This window comes from Antedon mediterranea, chromosome 5 (genome assembly GCF_964355755.1).
Source record: "Antedon mediterranea chromosome 5, ecAntMedi1.1, whole genome shotgun sequence".
In the NCBI taxonomy this organism is placed as follows: domain Eukaryota; kingdom Metazoa; phylum Echinodermata; class Crinoidea; order Comatulida; family Antedonidae; genus Antedon; species Antedon mediterranea.
The window spans coordinates 25,186,810-25,210,466 of record NC_092674.1 but is presented as its reverse complement, the minus strand read 5'-3'; the positions used below and the strand labels follow the sequence as shown (position 1 = coordinate 25,210,466).

The 23,657-nt window shown below is 33.4% G+C and overlaps 2 protein-coding genes across 8 annotated transcripts in view; one reads left to right on the top strand and one right to left on the bottom strand.

Moving 5' to 3' along the window:
• Window positions 1-2,349: 2,349 nt before the first annotated feature.
• Window positions 2,350-23,371, top strand: LOC140050047 (receptor-type tyrosine-protein phosphatase S-like). 4 transcript variants are annotated; one of them, XR_011845352.1, is made up of 23 exons: window positions 2,350-2,485; window positions 2,883-3,023; window positions 3,849-4,166; window positions 4,519-4,586; window positions 4,711-4,951; window positions 5,334-5,633; window positions 5,864-5,930; window positions 6,026-6,317; window positions 6,591-6,668; window positions 7,048-7,084; window positions 7,416-7,513; window positions 7,828-7,950; window positions 8,276-8,439; window positions 8,657-8,792; window positions 9,085-9,222; window positions 9,321-9,414; window positions 12,319-12,383; window positions 12,503-12,757; window positions 12,904-13,052; window positions 13,180-13,328; window positions 13,879-13,945; window positions 14,074-14,298; window positions 14,749-14,886. XR_011845352.1 is itself a non-coding variant. In XM_072095063.1 (21 exons), the coding sequence occupies exons 1-21, from the start codon at window positions 2,476-2,478 to the stop codon at window positions 15,048-15,050; spliced, it is 2,970 nt and encodes a 989-aa protein (XP_071951164.1). In that variant the 5' UTR covers window positions 2,350-2,475; the 3' UTR covers window positions 15,051-15,650. The 4 variants fall into 4 exon arrangements, 3 of the variants coding, with proteins under 3 accessions (XP_071951164.1, XP_071951163.1, XP_071951165.1); XM_072095063.1 differs by lacking the exons at window positions 13,180-13,328; window positions 13,879-13,945; window positions 14,074-14,298 and adding an exon at window positions 14,985-15,650 and having other exon boundaries at window positions 7,834-7,950; window positions 14,749-14,884; XM_072095062.1 differs by lacking the exons at window positions 13,180-13,328; window positions 13,879-13,945; window positions 14,074-14,298 and adding an exon at window positions 14,985-15,650 and having other exon boundaries at window positions 14,749-14,884.
• Window positions 17,382-23,657, bottom strand: part of LOC140050046 (serine/threonine-protein kinase mig-15-like) — a 39,096-nt gene continuing 32,820 nt past the window's right edge. For 3 of the 4 annotated variants that reach the window (XM_072095058.1, XM_072095059.1, XM_072095060.1), the window contains 5 exons: window positions 23,030-23,179; window positions 22,364-22,442; window positions 22,043-22,123; window positions 21,380-21,519; window positions 17,382-21,168 (listed from right to left, as the gene is read on the bottom strand). In XM_072095058.1, coding sequence (XP_071951159.1) covers window positions 21,091-21,168; window positions 21,380-21,519; window positions 22,043-22,123; window positions 22,364-22,442; window positions 23,030-23,179 — 528 coding nt within the window. In that variant the 3' untranslated portion in view covers window positions 17,382-21,090. Of the gene's footprint in view, window positions 21,169-21,379; window positions 21,520-21,658; window positions 21,730-22,042; window positions 22,124-22,363; window positions 22,443-23,029; window positions 23,180-23,657 lie in introns of those variants that run through there. The other variant, XM_072095061.1, reaches the window with a different exon arrangement.

Below are 23,657 nucleotides of genomic sequence, written 5' to 3'. Positions count from 1 at the left end.
TATGTGTTTATATATCCAGCAGTAGAGCCTACCCACAGTCACAAATGTTCTTTGTATATGTGTTTATCTAACAGTACCGTAACCACATTCACAGTAAGAAAATGTCTATTCAAATGGCGTACAGTATTTACAATATTGTCAAAGTATGCAATACTATAGTTGGGTTCATAACGAACTTAGGCCGAGATAAGTACTGATCTAGTTAAATTTTACGAGAGCGGTAATTCAATTCAATTAATTAAATTGCGTTCAACGGCTCATGTTAGGGCGAGATAACTTAAGCATCACGTGCTCGCGACCCCGCCGACACAAACAGGAAGTACAGTTGAACAGGTTAGGGCACTGTATTGTGGGCTATATTTCCTTGCGTATACGCACCCACGCTACCACCATCTTCTTCTTCTCCTTCTTCACATTCTTCTCCTCCTTCTCCTCCTTCTCCTCCTTCTCCTCCTTCTCCTCCTTCTCCTCCTTCTTCTTCTCCTTCTTCTCCTTAACGATCCGTCGACACAATGCTTCCTCAGTTATTATTATTATCGGGGTTTTTACCTATATTTTTACCAATGATTAATGACGACACTGAACTAGATGAAAGTACCGCTTTACTGCTGTTTGCGTTAGTTGAGTTCGTTTTTTACCTGCATATAGTTTATTCTCCAAGGGCCCATAGATTTACCTAATTGCGTTAAATCAAAGGAAGGGCTCATAAATTTATCTACAAACTGGGAGTCTGAGAGATTGGAATGTTCATCTGAAATCAATACATTTGTATAAACGTACAATAGGCCTATATTAAATCTATCAAATAGTATTTTTTTAAAGAAAATCGGTCTGTCTTCAACATTATGATGCTGTACTCGAGCTGTTCAACCGGGTTTCAGTTATCAAAACAATTATCGTAGGAGGAGATAGGAAAATGCGAAGCATCCTCGTATTATATTGTATATGGGTATTTTTCAAGATAGACATCCATTGGACCGTGTATACCACGTTCGGAAAACACCCCTATTTGGGACAAATTTGAACCTAAACTCGTTTTAATTGTCCGTAACTAATTATCTAACTCAATTTAATTAGTAAACAGGGTTACATCAGGTGGTTAAAATCAGTACCGAAAGTACGAACCACTTTATATACCATCGAGTAAATATTCTAGTGGTAACGCACGATTTACCGAAGTTTGCCATTAGGTAAATGTATATATGGATAATACAATATTGTGTGTATAACGTGGATGGGCGTTAGATAGTTGGGTTTGGGGAAGGGGGCGATTATTGTTCAAAGTGATGTTTTATTGGGGAGGCGTTTATTCAAATAAATACCATCCTAATAATTAATACATTATTTAATTTAAACATCTTTTGAAACTAACTTTCGCGACAGAGTGGGCCAAGAAGGAAGACGTTTTAGACGGCTTGCAACATGGGCAGACATCCCGGTCCTAATGGAACACAGATAGCCTACAGTTATTCCTGCCAGCTTATTCAATAAAACTCAGCTATCGAGATTTCACTCGATTTAAAAAAAAATGTCTTATCATCATATCTCCCTATGTCATTTTATAATGCTATTCCCCACAATATATTCTCATGCTTTATAGCGTATATTAAATTTGAACTTTATTAATTTGCAGTATAATTTTTATATTTTAACTACTGTATCTTCACCCAGGTAGTTGCAATGTGAACTCGTAAACTCATTGTGAACCCGTAAATTACTTTGACCGCGTACAATTGAAATTGAGTTGAAATGTACCGATTAAATCATAAATTTTTGTTTAAACTCTTTATAATATCTTCCTAAGATAGAAATATGGAACAATATCGTAATAGTGAAAACTAATGTTATCAAATTTACATTTCGCGGTACATCTGAGATTGATCAGGTAGGTATCCAAGGCAGAGATTTGTCCTATGTTTCCATTGTGCTCGCCTATGTCAGAATTAACCATAATTTATATATAGATGCTAGTTCACCATATTTTAATTATTATTAATACTCATCACTGTTTCTCTATATTATTGTAAAAGTGAAAGTATGAGTGAAATGTCAATACACGTTTTTTTTTTGCTTCGTGAACTAATAGATAGTAGGAGAATAGAATAAAATAATGTATTGAAAAAAGGTTGTAAAATAATAGATTATTGGTGTACTGTATGTATATACGATGTTAGGCAATTAAGATAGATTAACAATCATACCTTAACGACAAGACAAGAAACTGGTGAGCTAATTCTTAGAACCAATAACATTAAACAATTTTAGATATATGGAGCATAATTTTTCACTCAAAAATGAAAAAAAAAATAGGCCGGGTATTCGATGTATAACATGATAACCTGTTTTTGTTAAGATTGCGAGGCTGGATTCTACGGAGCGGATTGTCGTCAAACATGTCATTGTGACATTGTCGATTGTAGTCCACATACAGGATGTACTTCCGGGTCAACATGCTCGTCAGGTTACACTGGTAATATGTGTTTAGGTATGAATGGATTTTACGTTTTGTTTATAATATGAATAGTTGTACCTTTAATCGATGTGTTCCCGTAAACAAACTGTTTAAACATACTTTTTTTTCGTGCATGATTTTTTTTTAAGTACCATTACTTGTGGTACGCGATCGTTTAACAGTACGTATTATTTCACGACTAGTCTGGGCTCCAGATGGAGTTTTGTCTTAATATTATTAAAAAGATAAATAATTTTGCACATATGGCGTTTCATACGTGTAAATTAAAACAAGGAAATGTGGAATGACATAAAAAAGACAACAAAATACACACTTGGGGCAAATCTATTGCCCGTCCAATCAAATGAATTTATATAGCATATAAAAACAATGCAAAATTGTATTTTTGTGCAAACAATTTTTTTTATAGAACCTATACTCTGTTCGTCTGGATTTTTTGGTGGTTTGTGTAATTTTCCATGTCATTGCAAAGATTCGGCAGATTGTACACGAGATGGAAGGTGTTCTAATGGATGCCATGAGGCTTGGTACGGACCAACATGCAGCACAGGTCGGCCTGCACGTTCATTTATTTAGTAGGGAAACAACATGCTCTATACTTAAAAATAATGTCTTTGGTTAAAAAAATGTTCACTGTCCCACTAACTACTAAAAATCCTATATATCTATCTATATGTAATTTCAATTTTTATTTTACTATTTTAATGTTAATAACTTAATTCTTCATGTTATGTCATATACAAAATGAAAAGAAAGATTACATGTGTGTGAATACCCCAAAAAGAAAAAAACACACACAAAAATTATCTTCTTGAAACATACTAACAAATAAACAAATGAGTATAGCGAGTAATATTGCTTTAAACAGGAAAAGACCTGACACAAAGTGAAGACCTGAAAATGTTTTTAAACTGTGGATTGGTAGTGAAAACGCAAAAAAAGTCTTAAGAACCTATCATTGCCTGCATGTCCAAAGCAATATTTATAATTGGAGGAATCTTTATTTTTAATACTGTTTTCTACTAACCGAATACAAAAAAAAAATGATAATTAATATCAACTGGATATAGAAAGGTCAAACCCCATCATGCTGATGAAAACCTAATCAAGATAAGATTCCACATTTCAATAACCTTATTTATAAATGTACAGTTTAAACAGAACATACATTCAATATTACCAGTGACATTCCCGCATACAGAGACTTATAAACTGCACCATCTATTTTAGGCCAATCACGTGGTAATTAAATGGGTTCAATGACAATTTTGCGCTCAATTTTAAAAATGACGCCTTCCGTTATTCGAATTTAAAATTTCAATTTCGTACCAACTAGTAATCATAACTCTATTTTGTTATTTGTTACAAAAATTAGTATTACCGTATCGTTCTGAACCGCCAAATATTGTAAACCAGGCAGCAACCACTCTAACGTTTGACGTCACTTGGGTTCTTGGTGAAAACTATGGAACAGGAACAATTACAAATCGAAAGTTGTCATATAGGCCTAAATCATCTCAGATGGATTCATTTATATCGATAATTAAACCGGATAACCATTTATTTATTGTTATTGATAATCTCACTCCAAATATGCAATATCAATTCTACTCTCAATTTTCGAGGATGGTTGATGGTATCGAGGTAGATGGACCAAGAAGTACACTTGGAACAACAAACACAATCTGTTCAGGTCAGTTGTCCCTATAGTGCAATTAAAACATAATGAATGTTATAACCATTATAGGTATCAACAATGGATTGTATGTGTATTATAATTAAAATAGGATCTTAAATGACCATACGTATGCCTAATTCTATTATAGAAAGCTGGTGATTAATGAAATAGCATTTTCAGGGCACAAGTAAGCGGTTTGGAGACATTTCGATTTCCACATTTTTGTTTTTAGACTTAATGGTATTCAGTAGAGAATCAGCTAGAAATGTTAGCTCAAAATAAACGTTCCTTTGTCCTCCTTAAAACTAATTAATTTCTAGGGAAGATTTGATTGTGTGCTTATTTATCAACTGTTTGACATATATAGAACCTTTAGAAGAACCTGGGATAGAATTGAAAGCTAATGAAGAATACCACGTCGTCTTAAGTTTAAAGGTAAGCCTATAGTCTGTTTATGCATTTATCTGTAAATTGCTATCCCATCTCATTTTATTTAAAAAAATATTAATATTAAATAACAAACTACGCCTAATTAAATAAGCCTTTATATTATCTTCAGCCAGTTTCTAGTGAATACGATCGAATCCAATGTAACTATATTCTTCGATATCAAGTGCAATACTCGGACATAGATGGAAATATACAAGATGTAGTCAACATATCAAGTAGCACTCAATTAGAAGTTGAACTATCCGGATTGTCAAGCTGTACAGATTATGTCGCATACGCTCGAGTTATTAATAACATGGAGATTGCTGGTAATTGGGGAGAAAATATAACGGTGCAAACAGCGCCATCGGGTAATGTTAGTTATTCAAATTTAGGAGATTTCTAATAATTGGGAACTGAACGATACACACAGCGCATTCAGTAAGCTAATATGATTCTAATTGTTATTATAACGCTGGGGATAGGTTAGTGTAAGCCTATCTGTAAAGCTTAAAAAGCTGATTATTTTTTTGTAACAGTGCCACCAGCGGGGGATTTTAATTTTGTTCAATTTAAGCTCACAATTTTTTAATCTTTAGGAATATTAGGCCTAATCCGACTGCCTGTCTTCAGGAAAGAAAACAAATACAAAACTAAAAGCAAAAACTTGCATGACCACACTGGTTTAAATTTAACTAGAAAAAAAGTTTGCTATTTAATTTTCAATACTTATTTAATTTAATTCATCTTTAGTGCCATCAATAAAAAGCACTACATTTGGAAATGGATCATTGCTTATAAAATGGAATACTTCTACATGTGACATCCTTGACTATCATGTGACCTACCATTATGAACTGTCAGGTGATGGATTATTTCAGCAAGGAAACACTACAAAAACTGAAGTTTTATTTGACGAAGGAATAGAGTCATGTATAGAATATACATTCACAGTACTTGCGTCATACTTAAACGGTCATGGGACACCTGACACAAAGACATTTATATTTGGAACAAATTGTAACCTGTCAGACGAAAAGAAATTTCGATTCGGTAGGACTAAAGCTAAAATCACATTTTCCCAAATTCTATGTAGCGCATGACTCTGATATTAGAAAATGATACAAAGAGTGAAAAGTAGTATTGTTTAAAAAAGAATTTCATCTTCTTATATCATTACAAGATTGTCCTTTGTAAAGGAATCGTTCCTATTGCGCTGTACACACCGTAAAGTTACAATGTACGTGTTTTAATCAAGGTTTTTGCAATGTTATATTTTTCAGGTTTAGCATGGATTTCACTGCTTGTTTCATTTATCGTTGTTGTTATTATCTTGATGATTCTTAAACGGTAGGCTATCTCTCTGTATTCACTACAATTGAAATTAGGCCTACATATTTTAAAACGTAATTAATAAAAGTCAGTATACTTTTTTTCTATATTAGACGAACTATCTCGACAAAAGAAACACTTTCTTCAACTAATCAATCGGATTTAAGCACATTAAACATAGATACAGATTATCAAAACTTGTCTACAAAATATGAACGGAATGAATATGCAGTTATTCATTTTCAAAATGGTCCTGTTGACAATCCCATCTATACAGATACTGAGCTTGTATCGCAACGGGAATCTGGATCTCTGTATTACAAATCAATTGAGCTATCAAAGTTACATGACTATGTGATGAAGCGCCAATTAAGCATTGAAAATGGTTTTGAGAAAGAATTTAAGGTACGCTAAATTGTTATAACTTTCTACAGTATATTTTGGTTATTGTTACTAGTCACTAACGAACGATATAAAAAAATTAATTTTTGGATCCAAGCCAAATCTCTTGCTTAAAGTGCCTCTTTCATTTTGATTGAATTGATCTTTATGTGACGAGATATAATAATTTTTGTTTTGAATCGAATCTGTACAGTACAGAGAACAGTACACAACTAGAGAAGTATAATTTCATGATTCATCGTATCCTCAGTAATATTTTCATTCATATTATTTTAGGAATCCCAACAGGAGTTTGATGACAACAAGGTTGATATTGTTCCTGGATCGGAAAAAATAAATGCCTCGTATGTAGATGTAAGTTGCTTTATAAAGGCGTAGTTGAGAAGATATAATTTATTGCTCAATAAATCGATTACTTAACTTTATTTCTTACAGTGGCATATTGTGGTGACAGGGTTCAAAATTTGTAAAATGAAGTGCTGATGTTAACCCAATGTTCTATTTATTGCATTGTAATTATTTAATTTAGTGGTAATGTAAGACTGGCAGCTATCATGCACAAAATATAATGTATCGGATGTATTTCTATGATATGGGACCACGCTCGATTGGTTCCATGTGTAGAATGTGCAGAATGTAAAATTCGGTGTAATTTATCATTCAAATTAATACTTCACACAATGTTTTAAAGAAGCATTTTGTATACAATAAAAATGTTTTGTTTTTCTTGTAGGGATGGCGTACACCACGCGAATTTATTGCATGCGAAGGTAAACACTATGTTTATCTTGTCATATTTCAACAAGCGACACATACATACCACGTCATTAAAAAAATATATCCGACTATAATATTTTTTAAAACGCAATAACAAATACTTAAGACTCTACGGGTCTGAATTAATTTATAATTAATGTCAATAACATACATTATTTGTATTAGTTATGCGAGCTGATGATTTTATGATCCATTTTTTTTCTTCAAAATGTTGTATGGAAGTGAATTGGTGTTCAAGTAGACCTAATAGAAAATAATAAAATTGTTTTCTGTTCAGTTCAGAATGATAACATGGACTTATTCATTTTATATCACGGTATGTAGGGCCTACATTTGATTCGTTCAACGATATGATGAGACTGATCTGGAATGAGAAGTCTAGAATTGTCATCATGATTACAAATCTTATTGAAGGAAAACAGGCAGGTTATATTTTGTTACCAGAACCCCAACACTATTCCTAAACACAATTACACTATAACAACAATATTCCAACAAATATACCTAAACCTTTCCTATCAACATCAGTGTGAATTTTGCTAAAGAACAACACGATTGCCAATACAGGACTATCTAACATTACAGATGATCAATACAACTGATCTTATTGAACTCGATTGCTAGTTGGAGATGCACCTAGTACCTAGTTGACCCCAGTGTTGTAGTTATTCATTTTAGCTTTTTAATTTGATTAAGTGCATTATAACACTTTTTAAATTATCTGTTTGTATTATAGCAACAGTGCAAAAAGTATTGGCCATACTTAGGCCATTCTAAAGAGTTGGGAAATCTTCTTTTAACGAACGTTAAAGAAACTGATCACAAATACTATGTCCTCCGAAACTTCAAAATTCAACAGGTAAGAATAATTTTACATAGAGGTTAGTACGAATATATTAGCTTGACACATCCGAATACTAAAACAACTAATACACCTATCTTTAGCATAAAATACAGATTAGAAAGTTTTTAGACAATATGAACTCATTAAAATACTAAGTAAATATGATTTAACTTTCCAATGAAAGCAGAACGAGACATATAGTTGTCTTAGGTTTCTTAACGAGAGGATTCTTTCACGTAGCAATCAATTATTTATGGAATTATTGAGCCAAAGTGTGACGTCACCGGGAGCGATTTTCGCGTTCCGGGAAGCACCTATTAAAACGTTGCTTCTCTCAAAGGTTGGAGAAGATGATGTAATCCATAATGTGTATCAGTATCATTTTACTGAATGGTCAGACAAAAGTGTTTCCAGCACAGTCCCGCACCTGCTTGATTTCATCAAACAGTTTAGGAAAACTCAACTGAATTTTGATACAGAAAGTGGACCAGTCATCGTACACAGGTGTGTGGATAAAATCGCATTTACAAGTTTTTTTAGATCTTCAAATATTTTGTAAAAAGGTGCCAAATGTCAGTTGGGGAAGGCTAAACCTCTTGGCATGTAAAGAACACCAGACGTTCTATTTACCATGGCATAAAGGTATTAATTCTATACACTTAAGGAAATCTATAACTGAATGACAGATACAATAACGTACGTATTAATTTATGTCAAATAGTTCGGGGGGCGGTAGAAGTGGAACCATGATAGCTATAGCAGCCATGTTGGATATGTCAGAAAAAGAATCGAAAGTAGATGTGTTCAATTTTGTACGAAGCATGAGACAGAAATGTATCCAAACGGTTGAAACAAAGGTTTTATATTTCTTTACATTACATTACCTTATGCTATTTGCAACTTTTTATTTTAAGTTTTGCTATTAATTAAAGAAATTAATGACATTCAACGTTGTTTCTTTCTGCTTCAATGTTTTTTTTACAATATATGTTTATTTTGTATTATGTTTTCTGGTATTTTGTAACTTTTTTTTTCTTTTCGTGCTTTTTGTCACAATATTGAATATTGTACATTCTAGTTTTGTTTTCCGATATATCTATATGAATTTAATTAAAAGACGGAAATGGTAATCTTTCTTTTGTATTATAGGAGCAGTATGCATTTATCTATGCAGTTCTACTTGAAGAGTTGTTCTGTGGGCAGACTGTGATTCCCGTGGGTGACATACAAAAAATAATACAAAACCACAAATTGAAAACTTCTTCAATTTTTGAATACCAACTAAGGGTAATAATAATTTACTTTAAATCGTATTTAAATTCATCTAAATAAAAACAAAATACAAAAATAAAATAACTTAATTATTGGGCATTGTTTTTAACTAGACTTTAAACAGCTTGTTTCCACCTCCTATGGATTGTCTTACGTCACATGGACACACACGACAAGATGGAAACAAATCTCAAGATGTTTTGTTTTGTAAGTTAAATAAATCTATGTTTTTGGAAAGTAGGCTATTAAATGCTTAAAATAATATATATATATATATATATATATAAATCCAAAGTCAAATTACTGAAAAAATTCTGTGGGTATCAGTGGCTGGATCTCAATGGAGATACAAAAAAAAGCGAAAGCTAAATCAAAACGATAATTTAAAACAACCAGAAAAGTTAGAAGAGCTTTCGGGCAACACTAACCCTTCATCAGAGCAAGTGAAGGAATTTGGATAACGTCATAGTATAAGAACTGGCAAGTGTTGCCTGGGTGGACGGAATAAAAGAAATACAACTAAAATGTTGGTAGTCAATGGAATAATTTGACCGATCTGGGAGTATTTTTCTAATGTTAAGTCCAAACGGTTTTGTGGCTTTAAGTTGTAATTCCCAGTGGTTTTCTTTGTCTTTGCGAGTTTTGTTGCTCCATTTGACATCGTGGTCTATTGCAATAACTCTGAAATTTGCAATCGAGTGACTACCTAAATTAAAATGTTCGGCTACAGGTTGATCAAGCTTTAATGTTTTGATAGCTTATCTGTGTTATGTCTTTCTCATACGGAGAGTGTTTTTTGTTACGTTTTTGGTTAGACAATTAATTGATTGTCTTATCCGAAAAATGCGGCCAGTTTGGTTACTCTTTACATTTTTCAGTAGAATCATCAATGAACAAGTTTTGCCGCATAGGTGACTGCCCAAATGTTGGCTGTCATGAGAGTTAATTTCACTCTTAAATTTGGATCTGACCAGGGGTGGCGCCAGGATCTTCCCGACGCGGGGGCTACATTCCCCGACGAGGGGGCTATGCGAGCATCACTAGGCTGGGGGCCAGAGGGCCGCCAAGGGCCCCCGGTGGGGGTCCAGGGGGCGAAGCCCCCGGAAGCAACGCGTTCTAGCGTCATTTGAGGTCATTTTAATCAGATTTAGGGTAGCCATTTTTTCCATTTTTTTATAATACATAAATAAAATACTGCGTGCAAAAAAACGATGCGCGATGACTGTTTCAATCCATATTTTTCAATTTAAAAAATAAAAGTTCAAAGAAAATTTTGAAAAATAGAGTTGGAGGTCCCGGAAATTGGACTTATTATACTTCAAAACATGAAACAAAATATATAAGTCCCTATCAAGGTTGTGACTGAGCTAAGAAATGTTTGAAAAATAGAGATGTTAGGTCCCGGAAAATGCACTTCTTGTACTTCGAAATATGACCAGCTTTATTGTTGGGGCTGAGCTAAGAAACTGTTTAAAACTAGAGCTACAGGTCTTCAAAAAATTGCATTTTATACTTCGGAAACATCAGGCCTAGAGGCTTAAAAAACGCAAGCGTAGACCTTTTTCAGTCGGGGAAATAAGTTTATTCCTCCCAAGTGTATGCGTGCGTACCATCTGGACTTCCGAGTGGTGAGAAATTCATGACATTACAGGACATTGAAAATGTAATAACTTAGCTATAATAAGATGTTGGCTAAGCGAAAATGGCATGTTTTTTTGTTTAGTAATGGATGAAAAATTTATTTTAGGTGCCCCACGGTACAGAAGGTTACCTGTAAATTAAAAAATTGGTGAACATACGAAAAATTAACATAATTCGTTTTTGCTGTAGTGTAGCGTACGTCGACGCAGTACACGATGTAACCGTCAGTAAACTTCGCATGGAAAATAACTACAGTAGACATTTTGGTCCCTGGATGGAACATGATATCACGCGTCTCGACCCAACGTTGAACGATTCGTACAAAGGGATACCGCCAGACAAGTGCGAACCTAGCTATTGTTTAGTAGTAAGTTAGATCGCTGGCAATAATGAATGCATATAAAGTGCATAATATGACTCTGACGTACTCTCACGGTCAATGAAACGTCGCGGTTTTCTAGGCGCTGAAGCTAGCTACGAAGTAAACGCGAACGCTTTTTACTGTATATTATATTCCCCGACAAAAAGTACCCGTGTTCCCTTCGGTAACCCTCGGTAAACTTCGCCTGGAAAATAACTACATTACACATTTTGGTCCCTGGATGGAACTTGATATCACGCGTCTTGACTCAACGTTGAACGATTCGTACAAAGGGATACCGCCAGACAAGTGCGCTAAATGTTTAGTAGTAAGTTAGATCGCTGGCAATAAATGAATGCATAAAAGTGCATAATAGCCCTCTGACGTACTCTCACGGTCAATGGAACGTCGTGGTTTTCTAGGCGCTGAACAAGCTATATGAAGTGAACGCGAACGTTTTTTACTGTATATTATATTCCCCGACAAAAAGTACCCGTGTTCCCCGACGGGGGGGGGGGCTAGGCTCCCCGACGAGGGGGCTAGAGCCCCCGTAGCCCCCCCGCTGGCGCCACCACTGGATCTGACTAATATATCACGAAGGTTGGGAGGTCTACGAAATGCAATAATGGGTGGTTCCGGAAAAACAGTCCTGAGACGTTATGTGGACTGTAGAATGGGCATATGTTTCTCAATAATAGCCCGTATTGGAGGCAACCTAGGGTGATAGGTTGTGATCAATGGCACTCTGGTCGAATTTTGCTGACGTGGTTTGTACGTCAGTGTTTGACATCGAGGAATATATTTTGCTTTCTTTATAGCAGTTTCAATGTATTCCTTCTTGTAATTTCTATTCCGGAGATGTCCGGTTAGTTCTTCGGTATGATTCTGAAGATCTAAATATGAAGAACAGATACGTCTGAGACGTAATGCCTGACTGTACGGTATGTTTTTAGTACAGTGTCGGGGATGACAACTAACTGCTAGGGAGCAGGTACATATATATATATATATAAAGGCAAATTGCTGAAAAATGACAATGCTGTGGATTATATATAGAGGTGATGTAAGATCTCTGATCGTGGTTACTAATAAGTATTTTCATGTTTTAGTAACAAAGGATTGCTTCAGTACAGAAGTTAACAGTGATGATGATGTTAACGCTTCGTTTATTGAGGTAAATACATATGACCAAGATATTTTTTATTACGCTTCAAATGATACAAAATATTTTCTCTTACAATATGCATAGATTGCATAATAACTGTTATGCTTTTTACTCATTTTATTTCTTAGCATTGCAAGGAGAATTGTGCTTATATCGTTACGCGGACCCCATTGGCTGATGACACTAGTGTCGATTTCTGGCGTTTGATATTTGACTATAAATCTGACGTCATTGTACAACTAAATGAGATGGAAGATCTGACGAGTACAGTGTACTTCCCAAATGAGATCAACCAAAGAAGGACATTTGGTGAATTTACCGTCACTGTCAAGTCAACGCATCAGTACGAAATTTTGACCAAGAAAAAAATCATTATAGAAAAGGTTGTTTTTTCTTTGTGTTTAGTCAGAAGATGTCATCCAACATGCAATGAAATTTTCGATTTATATAGTATTGACTCATTAGGTGATGGCGGTCCACTATATACCGGTACAAATAATTAAATAATACTAGTTATATTTTCTTTAAGGCTAAATCAGAACGACGAATCATTCTGTACGAGGTTCACCAATGGCCAAAACACGAACCTGTTCCCGAAGTTGATGCATTTGTTAAATTCATTATGACAATAATGCAGAGATCAGATGTCACATTATCACCAATCACTGTTCATTGCAGGTAGGTATAACCAGAATAAAGAAGAATATCAATTAGTATCTTTGTTTTCGATTTTTTTTCAACAAAGTGTATAAGAACAGTAAATATAAATATGTATGTTTTGAACATTTTAACACTGTTTCGTTAGAGAAAGGAATTAACGCCCTCTACAAAGTTGTGGTTTTACAGTAATACACGTGAGAAGACTGCATACTTTTCTGAGAAAACGTGAAAACATTAAGAGAAATAATTGAGTAAATTAACGCCGTTGTTTAAGAGTATTTTAAGAAACGATCGGTGAGTTAATCTATTTTATTGTATTAAACGTGATTATAAAAGTATTAGTTATATTAGAACGATTTAAATGCCGAAATCATAGTCTATAAATACGGTAACAGTATAGATAGTTAGTGAACTTAAAGTTTGAAAGAGAGTTGACTGTATGTTTAATTACTTAATCAACATTATAGCTTATGGTTGAACTAAGTTGTGGATTGAATGATACGGCATATGTATTAGTAATGCATGTTAGTTGTAGATGTTTAAGAACATTATATTATTGGAACTATATTCTATCCGTGTATTAATGTAAGAGTAAAATGTTAGTAATGTTCTGTACAAGTACATAACGCGGATTGATATCATTTTGAGTTTCTATTGTGCTGAGGTTGGGGTTCGGCTCGTGAATGTTGATCCCTGATTAATGGTATTTTGTGGTTAGAAGTTTTTGAGTGTAGAAAGATAAGGAGAGATTTTATTACTTTGATTTGATCTACTTTTATTAGTTTTGAGCTTACAATTTTACGGAATGATTTAACATGTATAAACGTTCTTGTGTTTTTTTTAGGTGATATTTAACATTTCAATGTTCAAGCTGTTGAGTAATTTGAGTTGAGTTTTGGATGTCGAAAAGTGTAAGTTTGCGTATACACTTTGATCATGAGCTGAACTTTAATTTTAATTATAAATAGCTTAGATTATACATTTGTTACTGAGTTAAACGTTCTAGGATTTACGTATAGTATTGTATTTTTATTGATAGGTTCGAACAACCTACTTGAGATAATCAGTTGGGACACAATAAATCCACTATTCAAGTCAATCTGAGTTCACGAGTTTTTATCAGTTTGAATATCGAAACAAACACCAATATCAAGACTCTGTAATTTTTAGTGACGTGGATATGAACATTTTTTTTATGCCATATATGGGTCAAAGGTCACAAAATGGAATTTATAGTCATGTTTCAACAAAATGTTTAAAAAGGGTAAATATGTATGTTCAAAATTTTTTGGTGTAAAAAGTGTAAATATAAACATATATTTTGAACAATTTGACACCAAATACAGCTACTACAAGCGGTTACCCATTTTTAAAAATTGGCGGCCATCTTTTTTAACGTGAAATTTTGAACCTTTGCTGTAGTCCGATTTGAGTAAACTTTGATGTATGTTTTTTGAGACCATATTTTATTGTAATTCATCAAAAAAAAATCTTTTTTGGGGGTTAGGCCCTATATTTTCATATTTTGACCCGACTATAGGCCTGCAACGCCATGGTAAGCAATGTCTTTCGTGGAATCATTTCTATATATAATTTCAACAAAAATTAGAAAAAGTGAGCAATATCACTTGTTTTACTGTTATACGATGATTTTGTTTTAGATGCTAGTGTTTTTTAGAAAAACAAATTATGGAATGTATCTCTCCTTGTTCAGAGACGGTGTTTGTAGATCTGGATTATTCTGCCTAGTTTATACAGTGATTCAGGAAATGCAAGATGAAAAGGTAGTGGATGTATTTCAAACACTTAAAGCACTGCGGTCAACATGTCCTACTATGGTGGACTCCGAGGTAAGTTTTTATTTGCTACAGTCTGTAGGATAATACGTTCTGACATGTTGTTATTGCAAAATTGTTTGTATAAATTATTGTGTTTTTGTTTGTATTCTAGGTCCAGTACAACTTTTGCTACGACATCGCCCTGTGTTATATGAAAACATACCAGGAACTAAAATAAATGTAAATACAATTGCTTTTCAAAGCAATGGAGTGTTCTAAATTCTAACTTTTGCTGTAGTTAAATTAAATTACTAATTAATTCATAATTGATTAATATACATTATGTAGTGTGGATCCAACGACGGCGATTCAACGTCCGAAATAAAAATATACCTATACTTGAAGTGGAATCTAGTTACCAAAAACTTTGGTTAATGAATCGACAAAAACTTTAGCTGAAGGAAGGTTTAAGTTACTAGGCTCTAGAAGTGACATATATGTGGTCACATGTTTTAAAATAATATACCAGATTTACTGAGAAGAATCACGTAGGACAAAATATTTCAGTTACTGGAGATTGAATAAATCAGTGGGTTAGTGGAGTATACAAAGATTGAAAGATGGTCTGATGACCTTCAAATAGTGTATATAGACGCTGAAAAGGACTAATAAACTATGGTACCAAGATACAGCATATAGGCTAGAGTATTGATGTTTTATTTTATTTAAAAATTGTAGTATTGAATTAGTAAAAGTAAATTTCGTTGATATAGCCATATTGTGTATAATATATTAATAGGCATTGATGATAATAAACATGCTTGAAAATTATAGCGCATACAGACAATTTGTTTTCATTTTTTATTTTGCGCATGCGTGATTAGGTAACAGAACGTCTCAATCAAACGATTCTGAACCTCAGACATTTTACTAAACATACTCTGTGAAACACTACATACATTCACGATGGAAGAATTCAAGAATCGAAGCAAAAATCTAAAAAAGGCACCGACCTGTTTGAGCTATCAAAACAAAAGCAATGCCTAATGTTACTTTAAACAAGACAGTGTGTGCAAAAACAAGTGTACAAATGCGTGTTCGTAATTTTGCCATTATCCAACTTTGACTACAGATGTGGCTAAAATTAAACAAATCTGGGACCATAAGCTTCGGGCCCCTAAGTTAAGTCAGTGAGCGCTCATCTCATAGACGTAAAAAATCTTATATTTAGCCATAAGTCTATAAAAAATAAATAGCAATTTGTTTGACACTAACCTTGTATAAATTCCTCGATAATGAACACCTATTCCACAAAGCAACCCATGATGCGTAAACAAACTATTCCGTTAGTAAATTCATACGGATATATTCCAAGGCATTTTATACCAATCTCCATTGTGTATAAGAAAGTCATAAGAAAAAATCTTCTTTAACGGCGAAAATTCAACGCCGGTACACATTTCATTGAGATACACATTGACGTAACGTATTTAAATGTTGATAATTTCTACATCTCGCAAACAAGAAGAGCAAATAAATTCCCATAATAATAATCATAAGACAGACAAACAATTCCCGTCGTAATAGTATAAATCAAAAACATTTTATATCAATCTTCCTTATTGTATATAAGACGACCTCCATGATAAGACATTGAAACACCTACTTCTTAACGGGGAGAAAATTCAACGCCTGCTCACATACCATTGAGCAACACATACCAACGTAACGTATTTAAATATGTATAGTTCCTATACATTCTTACAAGAAAGACTGACGTAACGTATTTAAATGTTTCAAATTGGACATGCGCATTACTGAACATGTATTTTCATTGGTTCTTTTTTTAAATTGAATGTACATATTTGTGCACATACTGTTGGCTATGACACTTCACCTGCACAATCCCAGTTATACCTTCATAAAGTTTAGTTCCCACTAGGACGCCACGCAAGGACGTCTGCGCATCGTTAAAGCTTGGTTCGCACTAGGACGCAACGCAAGGGAGTATGCACAACATAAGTGATTTGACCAATTACAAACAATGGATTATTCGATCTGTCGTTTGTCATTGGTCAACTAGTTTGCGTTGCGTCTTAGTGGGAACCACGCTTAAGCCAAAAAGTAACATTTATTTTTTCTTTTAAAACTCATAAAAATAATAAAGTACAATAATGTGAGTAACTAAAGCTTGGTTCCCACTAGAACGTAACGCAAGGACGTAAACGCAACGCAAGCGTTTTAACCAATGACAAGCGAAGTTATAGACGGTTAGCAATCACAAGCGAATAAGCCATCGCTTGTGATTGGTCAATTCACTTGCGTTGCGTTACGTCCTTGTGTTGCGTCGCTAGTGGGAACCACGCTTAAGGGCCTTTCACACCTGCTCCGGCACGGTTCCGGTGTGAAAGACCCTTAAGAGGGGAAAAATAAAAAGATACAAAAGCAAAGGTTGTGAAAGACAGTCCACTAAAAACAATTAGTCAATACAATGTTTGCTTTGTTACATTGTATTTTCTCCGCGTTCTAGAAACAAATAGACAGTAATAAAACAAAACGTAGGCTGAACTATCAGTGGTGTATATATTTTTAATTTTACATACTTCGTGTCCATAACTAAAAAAAAATGATTAACGTGGCTAATAAAAAATAACATAAATGCTCATTAATGACTTGACTATTTTGCATAATTACATTAATTATACTATATAATCGAAAGACAAGTTTATTTTAAAACTTTACTATACAACCTATATATATAATATTAACAAAAACTGAAAACAAATAGCATTACCATAAAAAAAAAATTAAATTGCACGTTGTGGGCAATAATAGCCTCTAAAACCAGACGTAGTTGGCAGACAATCGGTTTGTGAAGGTTATAACGTTGCATGAATGTATAAAAAAATAAATTAAACAAAATAGTGAGAAACCACAAACAATTTAAGACGCGCGTAATAGTCACGTGTAACCTTTAGCACGCATGCGCCAACATTTGTCTCTCTTTCGTGGAATTAACAACGAAAATAACAAACTAAAACAAACGGGTAAATGGTTTTTAAAATGTGTTGCAGACAACTCAAACGTTCGTTGTACAAAATGTCTAAAACTCATTTTAAAAAGAAATAAACAAACTTGGGTAAACTCACGATTCTCTTTATACTAAAAATGTTCATACTAACATTTTAAAAAATACATTACATACTGTTTAGGCTGATATCAAGTCAATCAATATTTATAATAAAATAAATAAAGTGTATCAATACGGCACATAATATGAAACAACAATAATAATAATAAATTTATATTGTCAATAATAAAATAATAATTTTATTACAATAGTTAATCTTATTGTTAATAAAAGTATTGTTTTTAATTACAATAGCAAACATTAAAATGTTAGAATCTGTAATAATTCGTTATACATAGCCTAACAGTTTTTATTTTGTTTTATTTACAACGCATTTCTATATCAATGCAAAACAGGGTATCTAACCATATACATTGTACTCCTACGATTCCATAAAATTTACACAGCCTCTATTTACTTTTTTTTAACCATGCCTGTTTTTTTTTACACACGGATATCTTCAAAATGGTACGACCCAATTGTGTAGAAAATCTCTCACTATTTGATCGATTCCGATAGTCGATAGTCGTTCAATAACTATTCGATCGATTCCGAGAGTCAATAAAGTGTTCAATAACTATTCGATCGATTCCGAAAGTCAATTAAGTCGTTCAATAACTATTCGATCGCTTCCGAGAGTCACTAAAGTGTTCAACAACTATTCGAACGATTTTTAGTCAATAAATTGGTCAATAACTACAGTATTCGATCGATTCTTAGTCAATATATCAATCAATAATTGTTTGATCGTACAAACATTAGTCTAATACAAAGTCGGTAATTCCCATAATTATTCGATCACACTTATAATCAATCAATCATCCATCACTTTATCAATATATCGATCACTTGATCAACCAACTAATTAAAATTATTTACGTTCCATAACAAATCATAAAATATTGTAAACCAAGATAAAATTGAAGTAACATTATTATAGAAAGAGGCCAATAAAATAATATCCAAACTATGGTTTATAAAATGGCACAGAATAAAAAAAAACAGATTTTGGAGGAATATCGGTGCATATAGAACAATGTAAAAATTACTGTTTAAATTCATCAAAGGCGCTATTTTATCTCCGAGAATGTTAATATAATCACATTTAATAACCAAATATTAAGTATAGAGAAGAAGATTTGGGGATGGCTGGGGGTTCAGCTTAGAATTTAGTTACAGAAATGGAAGCGGTACGACTACAGGGAAATTGTATCTTTTATATATAAAACATAATTACAAAACAACCTATTAAGATGTTATTAAATTATCTAAACGGTTTTGATTTTTTCCTGATTTGATCATGCAATTGATCAAACATATTAATACGTAAAGTAAATCAATCAATCGTTCACTAAATCAATCGATAGCAAATAAGTCGATCGATGAATAATAAATCGATCAATAAATCAATCGATTAGCACATCAATCGATAAATAATCAATCGATCGATAAATAAATCGATCAGTACATCAATCGATAAATAATCAATCGATCAATAAATCAATCGATCAATTAATAATCGATCTATAAGTATCGATAAATATTCAATCGATCGATAAATAAATCGGATCTATCAGTATCGATAAATAATCATTCTATCAATAAATCAATCGATCAATTAATAAATTGATCTATCAACAAATAAATCGATCAGTAAATAAGTTGATCAATCGATCAGTAAGTCACGAAAAAAACCAACCAATGTATCGATCACAGAGCAAAAACATGTGTTAACCAATCAACCATCACAAACACATTTTGTAAACATTGATAAAATTCCTAATATTCACAACAAGAGTTGTTCAAATGAGTTACCATCAAAACACAAATACGTCTTGTGCTAGTGTACAAGTTCTTATGATTAAATACAATATAATCAACAAAGTTAATATAAATTGCTATCAAAATCAGACCTTTAAAATAACAATTATTTACCATACCTCAAGGAAGACTATTAAAATAGGGATGAATTGATACAAAATTAGCTTTGGATATTATGGTAAATATCATATTTTATGTGTAATTCCACAAAATAAAAAAACCATAATTATCAAGTTTCAACAAAAATATTTTTCAGCAATATTACGAATTATGGTCTAAATATGCCACATGTTGCCATGTTGAAACCAACATAAAAAAAATTATTTACAAAACAAAAGTTACAGGGTAAAAACTGTACATTTTTAGGCATTAAAAACAGAATAAAATGAATCAATTTTTGTATGAACCCATTTCTACTGAAATTAACAATTAGTAAACGATTGTTATTAAATATGTTGTTTTTTTTTACGCCAGCAGCAATGGCGTAACGCAGAGTGGCCCTCCAACGCTGAAGGCGTTTTTTGGCCCTTTTCGACATATTTTAATGTCTTTCTTCCTCCGGGCACTGCTCAGGGGTCCCCATAAGCTCCGGGGCCTATGGGTTTAGCCAGTGAGCGATCATAGCTGTTACGCCACTGGCCAGCAGATATAAAAAAAATAGACGAGCACTTATTCAATATAACACAAAACTATGATAATTGACCTCATTTTGACCCACTATATAAAGCTGTTTATATAAAGGAGATTTCCATTTAGGTCATGTCAATCCATCGCATGCATGTTGGAACAGTTAGGACTTTCTTCGTCAGTTTATTGCTCGATGACCGACACATCAATGCATAGGTCATAGGTGGTTAGTTGTAGCCAACCTGAAAGCTCCCTAACAGCATAACATTCATTCTTCAGTACAAATAGATTCCGAGTTACAAAATTGTATTTAACCCAACAAATTGCATACAGTATACTGTTAGGAGCAAATATTAAACAACTTTTAATTATTTTTAGTTACACAAACGACAATAACCTAAGAATAATGCCATCATATGGTCAATAGTCAACTCCCCCAACGTCGACGTCTAAAATAGTTTTGTTTTGGTTTTTAAAATAATTTCTAAAAACAAGACATGGAAAACAGATATTTTGAGCCAGGCAAAGGATTTTGACGATTACTCAAGATTGTTATGCAGGAGATGCTAACACAAATTTGTTCTTAACAACTCAAAATAAACCTTATATAGCACCCTGTAGCTAAGTTGATTAACTTAGATACAGACAATCTTTGATCTTTGATACACTGGCTAGGCCCTTCGTCAATTATACGGATACCTCACCAATTTCCCATTCCAGCTCGTAATGTTAAGAAATAGACTTGTGAGTTTGCAGGCCGGATGGAAGCAAAGAATACCTGAACAAAGACAAAACAAAATTGTACAATATCAGCAAACTAAAGTTTGGCCTAAAAAATTACTTTGCTTGGATCAAACACAAAATTTTCCTCTTAAATGTAAAAAAAAAAAAATCTGGTTAATGTTAAGTCCAGTGGTCAAGGAGTCCAGGCTTAAGACTCTCCTTGACTATAGTTCTGGTGGTATAACAAGTCATCAAATTACACATACCTTGTCATTTCGTTCACAAAGAAATCGAAGCTGCTGACTTCTTTTGTGCATAAACACACCATCAAGATGACCCGTGTCGGCAGCTCGTATTTCAATAGCCTTATTGCCCCAGCCCATGATTTGCCCAGTACTGATATAAGCTGTAAAACAAATGAGGTAACATTAAATGATATTAAATGACCCGTGTCGGCAGCTCGTATCTCAATAGCCTTATTGCCCCAGCCCATGATCTGCCCAGTACTGATATAAGCTGTAAATAAAAGGAGGTAACATTAAATGGCCCGTGTCTGCAGCTCGTACTTAAATGGCCTTATTGCCCCAGCCCATGATCTGCCCAGTACTGATATAAGCTGTAAAACAAATGAGGTAACATTAAATGATATTAAATGACCCGTGTCGGCAGCTCGTATTTCAATAGTCTTATTTCCCCAGCCTATAATCTGCCCAGTACTGATATAAATTACTAAATATTTATAACAGCAAGTACACAGTTACCCAATTACAGGATGGGAAAGCCATACTTCTAAACCAATACTAATATAACGCTTAAGTAGTATTGAAAAAAAAAATGTGGAACTTTCAAACGATCTGAACTAAGGACCCTAGGATTGGTAAGCAAGCATGTCGACCACCAAGCCACTGTGCCACTACTATTTAACTTACCTACTGATGTGGGAAGCTCTCCCCACTGTAATATAACATCTTTCACCTTTTCTCCATTTGTGTCTACGAATACTCCTTCATCTACAATACAATAATAATAATAAATATCAATAATTGACTGCAGTTTATCAAATGAACAAGGCCAACAAAATTAAAACATATTTAATTTATATGCTTTTACATCTGCAAATGTTTGTAATTAATTGTTATATATCTATATATACCATGCACTCAAATGAATCCAATAGTATTTTAGAAGATTTTTTCTCCAACTTTACTGTAAAAAAAATACATAACAGCTGGACGCAATTTTGTACTCACTGTCGTAGCACAGCAACAGTTGTTTATTCTCAGTGTTGGGTACTATTACAATACAATGTGGTGTGATTTTACTAGAATACTGCAAAAAAACAAGAAATGCTGAATTAATTGATAAACAAAATGATTACATATGTTAGATGTTGATTGGACTTTCAGTATCCAAAAATGAAAATAAAATAAATGTATTGTTTACTGTTCTTGTAGCCGTCTTCTCCTGTAGACACATGGGCATCATTGACGGATACATAGTACCAGTTGACTTAATTCACTACTGGTGTACTAGAGATCTATACCATGCTATACACTTTTATTTTTAATTTTTAATTTAATGTACCTTGACAAAAATTACATTTCCAGCTATTAGGTGAATTTTAAATGGCCAATTAATTGACTTTAATATGGCCACAAGAGGCTACACCATTTCAAAAGGCAGCACTCAGATTTTCACTGCATAGTATTACAGTTATAGACAGAGCACGAATGCAACACACACAACATTAAAAACATTTTTTTTTATAAAAAGCTGCCATGTAATATTATAATAGAACCATTAAATGGAACTGTTACCATGCAATAGAACTAATTCTGAAAGCATATGGTACAAAATTATCCAATCAAATAGAAAGGACACACCAAGGTTTGTTATAATATAGTATGTGTACTTACAGAACTAGGTGAATATATATCATTGACAGATGCCGAGTCTAGGTCAATAGCGTGGAAACCCACACTTGACCCGTATATAACCTTCAACCTATGACCATCTTCAACGGTCAACTCCACTATTTGAGGTCGGAAAGCTAGGTTTGGAAACGACTGAAATAAAAATATATATAGTAGTAGAATTATTCTAGCTAATATATTTTTTACAGATATAACAGGAACTAAGATTTGTTTCACTGTACCATGAAGAAGAGTTGCTATCCAATCAGACATATCAATGCTACCGTGTCTAGAACAAGTTTAGAAGGAAACATCATGGGCCAACTAGCTGCTGTAAATTTGTATGGCTTAGTCCAGGACTAGTTCAGGTTTCATTAATACCATGCATCAAAGATAGTCCAGGACTGAAGATAGTTCTCTTTCATGAATACGCGTGGGCCTATGGGTTTTAATCTTGGTATGAGAAGTTTTTTTTCATTCTCACCTTTATGTCAATTTATCAATATAACAAGATGTATCATGTATGATACCACCAAACTTTAGAATTAAAATCAAGATTGTGAGGCATTTGATAAATAGGAAAATTTTCTTCAAAAAGCTTGACATGTTTCCAGAAACTATTCTCATTATC